Source organism: Mchenga conophoros, linkage group LG9 (assembly GCF_057382185.1).
Source record: "Mchenga conophoros isolate Kocher_MC1m ecotype Shallow Benthic linkage group LG9, M_conophoros_male_GT1.1, whole genome shotgun sequence".
In the NCBI taxonomy this organism is placed as follows: domain Eukaryota; kingdom Metazoa; phylum Chordata; class Actinopteri; order Cichliformes; family Cichlidae; genus Mchenga; species Mchenga conophoros.
The window spans coordinates 26,822,814-26,836,799 of NC_140534.1; the positions used below are offsets into that span (position 1 = coordinate 26,822,814).

The window sequence follows — 13,986 nt, forward strand, 5'->3', positions numbered from 1 at the left end:
AAGCAGAGCCCCACATTACCACAGGTCATGCGTTCTGCAGCTCACCTAATAGACAGCCACACCAAGCTGACCACACTGACCAGAAGTTCAGGCTGTGGCCACAGAAATGAAAAGGGGCTTTAGGCAAATCAAAATAAATTCCATCATCACATGCATGAGTTGAAACTCAAATGCGCCACATAAACAAAGGAAAACTCCTACACAGCTGGAGAGTATTTTTGTCTAAGAGGGAATCTGCAACCTATTGAGGAAAATAAGGCTGAACTTCCAAAGTGTAAAATGAAGGTAGGAAGGGACAGTATATCAGGGAATTACAATTGTGGTTAGTGCTATCTGGTGTATTTTACTCAGTTATATTGGCTTATGGTGAACGGATTACTGCTGTACAATAGTCCATATATCAAACGATCACTATGGCATTACTGAGAGTTGAAAAACTGTCTAAAGTCTTTCATCTTTAATAAAATGATCAGCATTCTGCTCTACCAGGTGTAACAATTGAGTTTAACATCCAGACATCCATGAAAACGGAATTTATGACATTTAACGGAGTTAGAAGTTAGCAGAAAGTTAGCTCGCTAGCTTCTATCTAAATACAATATAGCATGTCCTGACTGCGGGGTTTTGGAAACAAATTAAAACGTACAGCTCTGTTATCACTTCCAAAATAAATGAAGACAGAAAACTAAACAGCAGTGACGTTTGTAGGGTTACTGAAGTTTGGCTAGCTGGTATATAATGATGTGCTACGTGACCGCTAGCGACACAGCTATGTTAGCATAATATAAACAAGCTAACTTTTTTCCACTCGATAAAAGTTAACGTGAGTGTTCTCGGTGGTCAGGAACAAATTTAATCGCATGGCAGGATGCTGTAAAAGGACCAAACTTCAGCCAGGAGAACAACTGAGATAATCCATCCACAATACGAGGTTAGTCATTCATATACTGCTGCATGGGCTGGGCTGTAGTTACATCCTAAGGTTTTAAAAACTGAGCTTAAATAAATGATTAGCAGTAATAAAAGCTGAGGGAGGTCAACAGTGATCACTGACTGTTTTAGGAGATTTTTGAGATTAAATAGAAGAAAATACAAAACATTAAACAGGTTAACAACACAAAAGCCATATTAAACGCAGACTACTTTAGGCCCGGAAGTAGGATTCGTCACGTCTAGTGATGGGTCGTTCGCGAACGAAATGGCTCTTAGAGCCGGCTCTTTGACATGAACGACGCGAGCCGGCTCCTTATCGCGAGCCGTCACGTGGGGTTTTTGTTTTTTTTTCTTTCTCTCAGCCTCTCTCTCGCACTTTTTTTCCGCTTCACTCTGCACGCGAGCCTTGTGCTTTACGCTGGGCAGAGGGGGGAGGGGCGGTAGTTACACTCAGTAGCACAGGAACAGAGCCAGAGAGAGAGAAAGAGAGGCAGGGACAACAACATTAGAAAGGTATAGTAATCATCCACAACTATTTTCGGTTGCAGATGATAAAGGATTGAGAAAGTTTATTCATGCAGGTCCATATGACAGAGAATATGCATGTTCTTTTAGTTTTCATATTATAATTTATATTTAATTGTGTTGTGGTTTGCAGTGTTTTGTGTTCTTTTCACTTTAAATTTGTGAAAGGAAAAAGCTGAAAATTTAAATAGTTAAAACTTGAAATGTGAATAGTTGATTTTTGTATTATATGATTTATTTATTAAATTTTATGTGGAGTGAATACATAAAAGTATATTTACGGTGGCCCCTAGAGACAAAGCACATACAAACTTCAAATCACGTACGAACTCTGAAGCATGTACAAACTCCAAAACACGTAAAAACACGTACAAACTCCAAAACACGTAAAAACTCCAAAACACGTAAAAACACGTACAAACTCCGAAGCACGTAAAAACTCAGAAGCATATAAAAACTCAGAAGCACATAAAAACTCAAAACACGTACAAAAGACAACAGAAGTGCTCCAGGATGCTGGGCACAGTGTTGAGCCTTTGTTATCTTGTGGCTACACAAGCCAGCAAGTACCAACGACCGGATTTGGTGTGTGGTAATAACAGGTAAATGAACTTTTTTTTAAATTATTTGAATATATATATGAGTGCCTGTGTATAAATACACAAACAATACACACATGCTTTCAATTGTGTGATTTAAGTGATCTAGTAGCTCTGCTTTGGAAGTTCAGTTCATGCTAGAAATGTGTTTTGGAGTTTATACGTGTTTTGTCTCTAGGGGCCACCGCATATATTTATATATAAACATATATAAATAAAACCACTTGTTTTTATGTTAGTAATTCCTTTTGTGCATAATTTTATATTATTGTTAATAATAAATTAATTAAAGCAACAAAACAACCTGAAGAGCCGGTTCGGAGCCGAAAGAGCCGGCTCTTTTTAGTGAGCCGAACCGAAAGAGCCGGATCTCTAAAAAGAGCCGGAAATCCCATCACTAAAATGTTGGGTTTGCTTTTAATTGTTCACAAGTCTGATGTTGATTACTTGGTAGTAAAGCTCCAAAAAACATTTCATTATCACCTTTTCTACTCTCTGCTCTGTGACTACAGAGTCTTGAAATGAAACATGCAATGTTATTAAATCTTCCCGCTTGGTGAGTAGTTGGCATCCTACATGCAAACTGCAGATGACTATGGCAATCTCATTGCAACCAAAGCAATCACAATTATGTTTTTGGTGCAGCAGACCCTGATTTCACCTGGCAACCACCACAAACCAGTGGCTTTACCCCCAAAGTTGCCAGGGGTGTGCAGCGCTGTGGTCCATTGATCACCTCTCCGGTTTGAGCCTGTCCAAAGACATGCTTGTCAATTGGTGATTCTAAAGTGCCTGTTGGTGTGATGGAAGTATTTAAAAAAGTGACGGCAGGGTGTGGAGACGGGAGCTGAGCCGAGGAAGCCTTCATGCATCAAATACCAAGAGTGTCAGGGGAACACCGGGGAGGACAACAACAAAACTAAAACAGGGAGCTAAGAACTTAATCACAAAAACTCGACTTCACTACTGTATGTTTTCAATGTTTTTGTCACTTTTTACAGAATCAAAGTCAAAGTAATGTCAGTACTTCCAAGCTTTAAACCCTGCATGGTCGTACTCTCTCCTGCACTCCATATTATCCTTTGTTGATCTACACACGTCTGTTGCTGCCACGGACGTCGCATGCTCGTACGTCATTGTCATGAGACACTCTTGTGAAGAAAATGACGAGGATTAGTAACGCAGTAATGTAGCCTGCTTACGGGAAAGTAACAGTAATCTAATTACCTTTTTTGCAATAGTAATCCCTTACTTTACTCGTTACTTGAAAAAAGTAATCAGACTATGCGGTGTTGCCCATCTCTGGTCCAAATACAGAAAGTATCATAGAAAGATTTAAGGTATCGTGCCACATTAGACCTCTGACCTCTTGTTCATGGTTAATAAATTAAGAGTCAAAGGGAAAGACAAATTTGAAACTTTGTTACTTACTACCGTTGTTTGGAATAGATAGGAATATAGGGAATTCCATATTTTTATTTAAAGACAGGACTCACATGTTTTCATTTCTAGTCTTTAAAACCTGTCTCTACCCATCTAGTATTAATTCCTTCTGAGATACAAGTATGTATATTATGCACACACACAAACACACATGCTGCTATTACCCATTTCTTGTTTTTATACCTAAGATGAATTATTGTTGAATGAAGACATTTTTCAAACACATGTAAAATGTGGCCAATTGTGTTTATTGGGTAAAGGAAAAGGTAGAAGGGGGAAAAGGGGGGATAGAAAGAAGGAAAGAGAGAGGAGAGAAAACCCTAACTATCCCCTCTGAGCAAGCACCAGGCGACAGTGGATAGGAAAAACTCCTTTAAAGTGAAAGAAACCTAAAGGAGAAACCTATGGCAGAACCAGGCTCAGGAGGGGGCAGTCAACTGCCGGGACTGGTCGGGGGGTGAGGGTGAAAAAAGAAAAAGGAGGGAGGGGAAGGGGGAAAATGAAGATGGAATAGAGGTGGAGGAAGACGAGCTTACATCAGGTGAGAAGCAGCAGTGTCCCTCCTCCAGAACCAGTGGAAACGTTTTCTCTTCTTTTTTAGATATTCTTCCACCAGCACTTTTTTCTCAATGATGAGGGTTTTCAGCTCATCCATTGTTTCTGTGTTTTCTTTCTCAAGTTTGTTGCATCTTTTCACCATGTCTTCTAATTGTTCTTGTTTTTCTTTAAGATGGTCTTTCAGTTCTTTAACTGTTGCCTCCTCTATTTGCTTTGCCTTGTGCACATCTGTGTGCATGTCTTCCAGCTGCTGGTTTCTCTTCTGGATATCTTGAAGTCTACACTGCAGGTCTTTATGTGTTTTCTGTTGTTCTTGCTTTTGTGCCTGGATTTCAGTGTTTTTGTGCTTCAAGGTCTTAGAAAGTTCTTCAAGTTCTGTATTTTTTCTCAGCATTTCATTGATGCTACTCTCCATCGCTGAGCATTGATTTGCCAGTTTTTTCTTTTCTCCTTCCAGTACAGTTGTTTTGTACTTCGTTTCATTATACAGTTCTTGGAGTTCTTCATTTTTCCTCTGAAGAATAAGTTTTTCTTCTTCCAGTTGTATTTTCTGTTGGTCTTTTTCTTGAAGCAGCTGGTTATTTCCGTGCACTTTTTTATCGAGCCTGATTTGGAGCAATCTGTGTTTTGCCTCCATCTCGTCAACATTGGAGCCCATTTGTTTCAGTTTAATTTCCATTTGCTTCTTGTTTTGAAGCAACTGTTGATTTTTGTGCAGAGTTTTGTCATGTTTCACCTGCAGAGCTTTGTGTTTTTCCTCCATGGCTTGGAGTTTGCTCTGCAGGTCTCTCTGCTCTACGGGCTCTTGTTTCTTGTCTTGGAGGATCTCCTTATTTCTCTCCAGAGCTTCATCAAGCATAACTTGGAAGCCTTCATTTTGTTTCTCGATGTCCCTCAGCTTGCAATCCATTTCTTCCTGATGTATTTTCTGTTGGTCTTTCTCGTGAAGCATCTCTTTATTTTTGAGCAGTGCTTCCTCAAGAGTCATTTGCAGCATTTTAAGTTCTTCCTCCAAGACTTCAAGCTTGGAGTCCGTTTCTTTCTCGAGCATTTCTTGTTGCTCTCTCTCTTGAATGAACTCTTTATTTCTGTGCACTGTTTTCTCGAGCCTGATTTGGAGCAATCTGTGTTTTTCCTCCATCTCGTCAACATTGGAGTCCATTTGTTTCTTTTCCATTTCCATTTGCTTCTTGTCTTGAAGCAACTGTTGATTTTTGTGCAGAGTTGCTGCATGTTTCACCTGCAGCGCTTTGTATTTTTCCTCCATGGCTTGGAGTTTGTGCTGCATGTCTCTCTGCTGTGTGGACTGTTGTTTCTCTTCTTGGTGGATTTCTTTCAGTTTTTCCAGAGCTTCGCCAAGCTTCTCTTGGAGCTCCTGATTCTTCTTGAGCATGTTTTCCTGTTTTATGCTCTCTTTTTTCTCCTTTTGGAGCAGATCTTTAATTTTTTCCAGAGCTCCATCAAGCTTTTCTTGGAGCTCCTGATTCTTCTCGTCTTGGAGAGCCCATTGTTTCTCCTCAATAATACCCTGTTTTTCTTGAAGCTGGTAGGATAATTCTTCTAATTCAGCGCTCTTTCTCTCATTTTCTTCCGTCAGGATCTTAATCTTCTCTCTGTTCATGAGATTTTCATTCTCCATTTCTTCCAGTCGCTTTTCCTCTAACTCTACCTGTTCATCCCAAGGAAGAGAGCTGATATAAGGGTCTAGGGACTCATACCATGGAATAGAGCTGGGGTCAACTTCTTGTCTTTCTTGCTGTTTCTGAGACATGTTGGAGTCTGTATACCGTGAGTACGGAAAGGATCCAAATGTTTGAAAATGCTTTACTGGTGAACGTTTGAATGCTGCTAACACAAGTGCTGCAAATAACGGACTAAAAGTTGAACATCCTCACCCCTACTTAAGACTTCATGAGGATCAAAGCTTCAAAGGATCAATGCTTTAGAAGCCTGTGACATCAGAATTCCATAAGCCAATGAGGTTGTCACATGACATTTTTGAATGAGGTCATATTTTTGTATGAATTGTTTTATAAATAACATCAACATTCCGTGAGCCAATGAGGTTCTTACATGACTTTTGAATGAGGATAATTTTTTTACTTGGAAAATTACCAATAAAGTTTAAATCCCTGTTATTTTTGTAAAAAAAAAAAGAAGTATTATTGCAATAACATACAAAGTGAGTAAAGAAAGTAAGTAAAAGTACAGTTTTATTTATACAGCACCTTTCAAGACAAATTCATTTTGTTTGTGTTGTATTGGTAACTCGTTGAAGTGTTACTGGGTATCATAACCAGACAGTTTGCACATACAGTGAGTGAAAGCATTGGGTGGACTGAATCAGGGTGTAGAGGATGATGATTTGTGCTGAAAAATAGAAAGTCCAGGTTTTTTCTTTTCAGAAAAAGCAACTGCATTGAGTTAGAGAAGCTACAGTTGGTCTCTGTGTGAGACTCACAAAAAGAAAGAAGTATAAAATGCATAACAGGTGCATGTACAGCCAAATATGGGCATGTGCACACTTTTTTAAATCCCTGCTCTGCTGGATGGAGTTCTGCCAACAATCCCCACAGGCCTATTTAACAATCTCCCTCCCTCAAACTTCATATCATATGCTCCTACATGTGGGCGTGTGTTTGCGTGTGCGAGTGTGTGTGTGTGCGTCACTGTGTGAACTCTGAATTGGGTGCATTTTACGGTCTTTCTGCCAGGCTACGTCATTTCTCTAATGGCTCCGTGCTTTCACATTGGCAGCGTTACGTTACATGAATCATTATTTACAAAGATATGGGCAAAGGACCAGTCATGAACACACTTGGGTTCGGTAAAAGCACATTAACTAGTAATTGTGTGGCTGTTGTAGCATTAATACAAAGAAACAGCATCAGTTTTCTCCTGCATGACATCATTTTTGTTTAGTTTTCTGAAGTCAGCCCTGAAACCAGTGCTGAACAACAATGAGAGAATTTTTAGCATTTGATTTTTCTATAATGCCAACTAACATTTCTTTGCTATTTACCAGTACTTGGAGGTAAACATTTATGCTCTAAATGCTGCAGATAGGTCTACCTGGTTGAAAGGGAAAGCAGAAAAGAAGGGAATGTTGTTTTGGGGGTCTTAATAGTATGTCCTTTGAGTGTGTTTTACGTCACTACCACCCACGGCTTTTCCTCCACATATGGTGAGGTTCCAGGAATCTGTTTCCTCAGCCTGTTCTTGATGACATGGGTCACATCACTGACACTGCACATGCTGAGGAGAGATGGACCAACAGCTCAAGGCTTAGAACACTTGGAGGGTGACTGTTGGCTTTAGTGTTGGATTATGTCCTAATCTTCAATAAAAAAGAAGTAAAAAGGCTTAAAGATTAATGCACATGAACTTTCAAAGCTAAGAGCTTTTACTCTGGTTTTAGTGGTGGTTTTAGCGCATTATATTTAATGCCTGTAAAAAAAACTGATGTTTTCTGGCAACGTGGCAGAATCATCAAAAGCAAATAGGCTTAGTCACTCTTATTTTTTATTTTATTTTTTTGCTTTGAGCTTAAAGATTGCTTCCTTTCATATACTGGGTATGAGAGCTAACAGCACTTCACACAAGGAAAAGGTAACACAAGCAACAAAATCTGCCTCCCAGTACACAAATCAAACATTATGTCTCATTTGCATAACCTGTAAAATATCAACATATAAAGCAACAGTTAATGATGGAATAAAGGAATAAAAAACACGTTATCTGTGCACTTCTTGTGTGTCATTTCTGTTATGGTCTTCGATTTTGACACAGGGTTTTTGTGTTTTTGTTCTCCTTTTTAATAATCGTCTTCACTTTGATTCTTTGGTTGCTTATTGTGTTTTCAGCCTTGTTTCTTTTGTGACAGTTACTGTTGTGTTTGTGGTATTCCTAGCCTTCCCTGAATTTCCAATATAAAGTTAATTCTCTGTCTCAATGTTAGTGAGTCCCTGTTTCATGACTTTCCTGTATTATTTTGATAGTCATGGGTCTGTAGTTTACTTCATTGTGTCCAGTTTCAAGGTGTCTCCACTTTACCCTCATCACCCTTAGTTGCTTAGTAGCTTTTTTCTTGCTAGAGTTTCCAATTACCCTAGAGGCAAGAGAGAGGTATCTTCTCTCAGCTCTTGATTACAAAGCAAATAAAACAATTTCTCTAAATGTCGAGGTGGTCTTGAATCTTTTAGGCAATAATGTCACAGTAGCTGTCTGATGTCATTTTGGCTTTCCCCCCCCATGACAGGTAGACAAACACAAGAGATGTAAGAAGACAAGCAGTATAAATGACTTAAATTTCATTGGCTAGATGCCTCTTTTTTTCCTTCACTATACTCTCTGTAAAAAATACCGCAAATCCCAGAATGAGGGACACTATCAAAATAAAACGCGACCCTTTCTGAAGGGTGGAAATCCCCAATTTAGTGGGCTTTAAATCAAATCCACACTAACACTTTGTTAGCCAGAATCTGCCTCATTCCCATATTATAGCAATATCTGCGATGCTGAAAAAAGTCTGGATAGGTGGCATATGCAAAGTAAAGATATCTTCATTAAATAATCCATTTCACACCCGGTGGTTCTTGGTGTAAAGGCTGTCTCTGCATCCAGCTGCAGAGGATTTGAGGCAAATCTGAAGCTCAAAGCCTTCCAGTTAAAACAGAATGAAGCAGCCTGTGGATTCCCACTTAGATGCCACTTGGATGCAGCTGAATGCTAAATTGAAATATTTATGTACACTTGGCCTCTATTTACATACTGTGGTATTTGCACTTTCCAGACTTTTGACCACATTTGAAGGATCAGCTAATCCCAGAAGTAGGTGTTCTTGCAGATAGCAACTGCAGATTTTCTCATTTGAAAAATCCTTTAAGACTGATACAGTATAAGAATACAAAACTTAACTACTGACACTGATGTCTCAATACTAGCAATAAAATAACTAGTATTGGTTATGGCGTTTATCCACACAACTTGATGATCCGCTGATATGTGGATGTGGATATTGATATTTGAACCAAGCTGCAGCTCATTTTAAACTTTATACCAGATAATTATTAGTATGTAGCCGCTGCTATCATGAATTCTGGAAACTTAATCAGTCGCTCATATTCCACTGCTTGTTCATGCAAACGTCTAATCAATCAGTCAGCATTAGGTTTGTAGAAATGGTCACAATGACCAGCTGAAGTTCAAACCGAGCGTCAGAATGGGAATAAAGGGGATTTAAGTGCCTGACTTTCTGAGTATTCCAGAAACTGGGATTTTCCCACACAACCATTTTTACAGAAAATGGTCTGACAAAGAGAAAATATCAACTGGGCTGCAGTTCTCTGGGCAAAAATGCCCTATTGATGCCAGGCAGTTCAGAGGTCAGAGGAGAAGAGTCAAACTGTGCCAAGCTGCTAGGAAGACAGCACTAACTCAAATAGCCGATCATTCCAACCATTGTTTGAAGCAGAGCATCTCTGAATGCACATTATTTCTGACCATGAAACAGTGAGTGGAAGATCACATTGAGTGCACCTCCTGTTAGCTAAGAGCTGGAAACGGTAGTTATAATTCACAGGTGCTCACATTGACTGGTCTGATGAGCAGTGTTGGTCAAGTTACTTGAAAAAAGTAATCAGTAACTAATTACTGATTACTTCCCCTAAAAAGTAATCCCGTTACTTTACTGATTACTTATTTTCAAAAGTAATTAATTACTTAGTTACTTTTTAAAAACACGATTTACAACCTGAAATAGGTGATAAAGCGATAGATCTTTCAGCCCAATTCTACTTTTTCTGCATAATCCATCATACAAAATGTAAACAAATGGAAAAGTCTCTTTTTTTTTTACTTTCATAGTTTTATTAATTTTAATTTTTTAACTTTATGCATCAAGCAAAAATCTAATTATATGCAACATTCTCTGACTGGAAGAAATTTGTTTAATATTTAAACCTATTTTCTGCAAATTCCAGCACATAAAATATATATATATTTTTTTGTGTTTACACTCAGTCTTTCAAATAGATGCAAGTAAAACACAGCAGAAAATAAATAAAGTCAAAGACTAGCGGTCCTTAGGCGGAGGTTTACCCTGGTGCAGGTGTGCCGCAGCGGTCAGTGGAAGGATACGGCAGTTTCTCTTTGAATTTCCCATTACGTGGTAGCGCACTTGGAGCTTGCTTGGAAGTTTAGGGTTTTTTTTCGCTGTAAAAAGATGTTTTCTTCCCACGCACAATGCTAATGGACGTTAATGTTTTTGTCACTTTTTATGGAATCAAACTCAAAGTAAGGTCAGTACTTCCACGCTTTAAACGCTGCACGCTCATACTCTCTCCCTTACTTGATATATGATCCACTGTTGATCTGCACACAGCTGTTGTCCCGACCGTCGCACTTGCTTACGTCACTGTCATGAGACATTCTCGCAAAAAAATCACGGTTTTAGTAACGCAGTAACGCAGCGTTCCTACGGGAAAGTAAAGCTAGTAACGCAGTAACGCGTTACTGCCCATCTCTGCTGATGAGTCTCAATTTCTGTCACATGTTAGGGTCAGAATTTGGCATAAATAACATAAAAGCATCCATCCTGCCTTGTATCAGCTGTTAGAGCTTGTGTTGGGGTGATGATGTGGATGATATTTTCCTGGCTCACTTTGGGCTCCTTGTAACCAGCTGAGCACAGCCTGCCTGAGTATCATTGCAGACCATGTCCATCACTTTATGAACACAGTGTACCCATCTTCTGATGAGTGCTTCCAGCAACTGTGTGATGCTATCGTGTCAATATGGACCAACTATCAATGAGGAATGTTTCCAGCCCCTTGCTGAATCAATGCTGTGAAGAATTGAGGCAGTTCTGAAGGCAAAAAGGCATCCGATCTGATATTAGCAAGGTGTACCTAACAACGTGGCTGGTGAGTGTATTTTAGTTGGGCCATTTTAGCATTTAGTGCATGCTTTGCTTCACACCACATCCCCATTTCCTCTTCCTCTATTACCAAACTAGATAGGCTCAGCTCACGCCAACATTTTCAAGATAGTTAATTTACAATATCTTGGCAACAACGTGCTTTTTTCAAAGACTTCAAATATCTGGTCATCCCACCCAGCGTGGAAGCAAAAAGTAATCCAGCTGCTGTATGATTCATGGAAACATTCAAAGCTCAGTGTCTTACCATGCATCAAGAAAAGCCAGTGGAAAAAAAAGAAAGAAAAGTTTGCCAGCTGATCTCACTGTCAAATTTTATGAGTAGGTAATATTACATAATTTGTTGAGCATATGCATCCTCACAGCAGTTGACACCACCGGGTTCTGTGTCCAACACAGAGTTCGGACCACCTTATTCTCCCACCATCTGCAATCATGCAGAGTGGATGCTGATATGTGAATGGAGAGCGCTTAAAAGAACACCTGTTTTTCTTATTGACGGCCGTGTTTATACCAGTAGCATATCCACACTTGTTGGACAGATTCTGAATAAAGTTCACAGACTGTGTTATTGGCACAGGGGAAATGTAACTGGGTGAGAAGTTATTTGATAGCAGACACACTATCCTTGCTTAAATGCATTGTGCATTGCATATTGATAGGAATGACTTTTACAGATGCTATAAAAGCTTTCAGAGAAGAAAAGTTAAGTTGGCTCTTTTACATAGAACACCTGGTTCTGGTTTGGTAATGGACTTGATTGTCTGCTAGTCTGCATCAGTCAAATAGGTCACAGTAAATATGGTCATGAATAAAACAGTTCAAGGCAAATTTGGGCAAATAGCACCCGCACTCTTTAGTGACTGGTTTGACTGAAGCTTGCTAGTTTTGGAAAGAAATTAATACAGGAAATTGTGGCGATGATGCTCTAACAGTGACAGAATTTCCAACCATAGACTCCATCCATCTGGAATCACTCCGCTACTGTGTATCTGGGGACTGAGCTGTTCGGGTCAGAGGACATGGAAAGGTTTGTCATTAAAAGAGTGTTGAGAAATACCTCGGAAGGACACTGCTACTCTTCTGAAACGTGGCCCAGCCAATAATAACAACAGACATAGAAGGCGAGGTGTAATGTTAGATGACGGGAGTGGTTGTAGAAGTTTTACAGACGTTTTCCCGCTGGTTGTTACTTCTCCTGGATGTTTGACCTGCTTGTGTGATGTTTACAGTTTGACGTTGAAAGATTTTTGCCAAGTTCTTCAGCTTAAGCTAGAAGGCTGTGCTTACTTTGAATTTGACACCTGTACACATGTTTGCGTTGTGCGCTCTTGATGATCAGTATTTAAAATGGTCCTTCTAGAAGTCCTTTGAAACTGGCCGATGTTCAGAAAGTAGAAAGGACATCCACTAGTAACAAGGTCCATGGTTTTATCAAGTCTTGTCACTTGAAAGCTAGAGAAACCCTAACACACACACACAAAAAAAAACCCAAACTGAAACTGCTGTAAACCTCTACGGGTCCAAGTGTTAGTGCAACAGCATGATGGCATCATCTGTTACCCGGTTGAGTCACTGGAAAAGCTATAGATTAACCACTTATGTTATGAAGTATTACGAGAAGTACTTTAATGGAAGAAGGAGATGTTCCAACATGTCTAAATTTTAAATTTAATTTCATGTCAAGGACAGCAAAGTTTATTTGCAGCCCATTATCATATTGCATAAGTACCAGTGGGCTTTAGAAGCCTTCAACAGTGACACTAGTTTAACAGAAGCACACAGTGGATGGATGACCCAGGTGGAAAGAAAGGGGAAAAAAACAAACAAAAAAAAAAAACAAAAAAAAACAAAAAAAAAAAAAAAACACACAACACACACACACACACACACACACAGTGCAACATGTAGTTAAATTGCTAAAATAAAAATTCTGAAAAAGCTCAAATGTGATCAAATTCAAGGGGGCAGGTGAGGTAGGGGTTAAAGGGAAGGATGAGTGCATTGGGAATTTTGTAGCGTGTCTAAAGTGTCAGATAACTTCAGGCTGAAAAAAATAAGGGAATGAACTAAAACTGAGAAGGATAAACCAGCAGAATACATGACAGACATACATCCTTCACTGTCCTGATTTTGTTAGGTGTGGCTGTGTGCAGGCAGGAATAGGACCCAAGGTGCAGACTCCAGAGACAGAACTTAAACCAAAACAGCTTTAATGCTGAACGCAAACATCATATAACTAGAAAAAACTCAAAATAAACTTACACCGGTGGATGCGCAAAACCCACAGCACCGTAAACGGTAGATCACCACACAGACACAGAGAAACACTGGGCTTAAATACACAGAGGGAGCAATCAGGGAATGAGTAACAGGAGGGAAACACAGCTGGGACAAATCAGAACTGACGAGACCAAAGAAGCGTAAACTGAACACACTGAGATAAGACACAGACCTTCAAAGTAAAACAGGAAACGCATAACACAGACTCACATGCAGGCACTACAGAGGGAACAGAGACGTGGGAACAGGGCAGACACAAACACTGACTGAACACGGGGATATAGGAACTTAAGATACACATAGACGCGAACTAGACAAGGGGATGCAGGTGATAGGGGAGACAGAGCAACTAAAGAAGACAGAGACCTAAGCCATAAGACAGAACTCAAAGAAACCAAAAACTAGACAGTATAAATAATATCATAAACTCAAAAACCCTGGGTCGACGACCCAGGCATCCTAACAGATTTTCATAATGTATGTGAAGGACATCGAAGAAAAAAAAGAAAAGAAAAGAACAAGCCTTAAAAGTCAGCTTTAAAATGACAGCTGATATTTTTTTCTCGAAAGTTGCCTGAGCTCTTAAAAAAATCTCACTTTCTAAACTTACAATAAAAATAGTGGTTGATAAAGAGACAAACTATATAATAAGTTATTCATTTGTGTGCATGTGTCTGTGTTTTTGTGTGTTAGGGTGGGGCAGCGATG

At 39.4% G+C, this 13,986-nt stretch overlaps 1 protein-coding gene across 1 annotated transcript; it reads right to left on the bottom strand.

Moving 5' to 3' along the window:
• Positions 1-3,990: 3,990 nt before the first annotated feature.
• On the bottom strand, positions 3,991-5,970 carry LOC146567440 (uncharacterized). Its single transcript, XM_085285974.1, has one exon. The coding sequence runs from the start codon at positions 5,827-5,829 to the stop codon at positions 4,033-4,035; it is 1,797 nt and encodes a 598-aa protein (XP_085142100.1). The 5' UTR covers positions 5,830-5,970; the 3' UTR covers positions 3,991-4,032.
• Between the last annotated feature and the right edge of the window lie 8,016 nt (positions 5,971-13,986).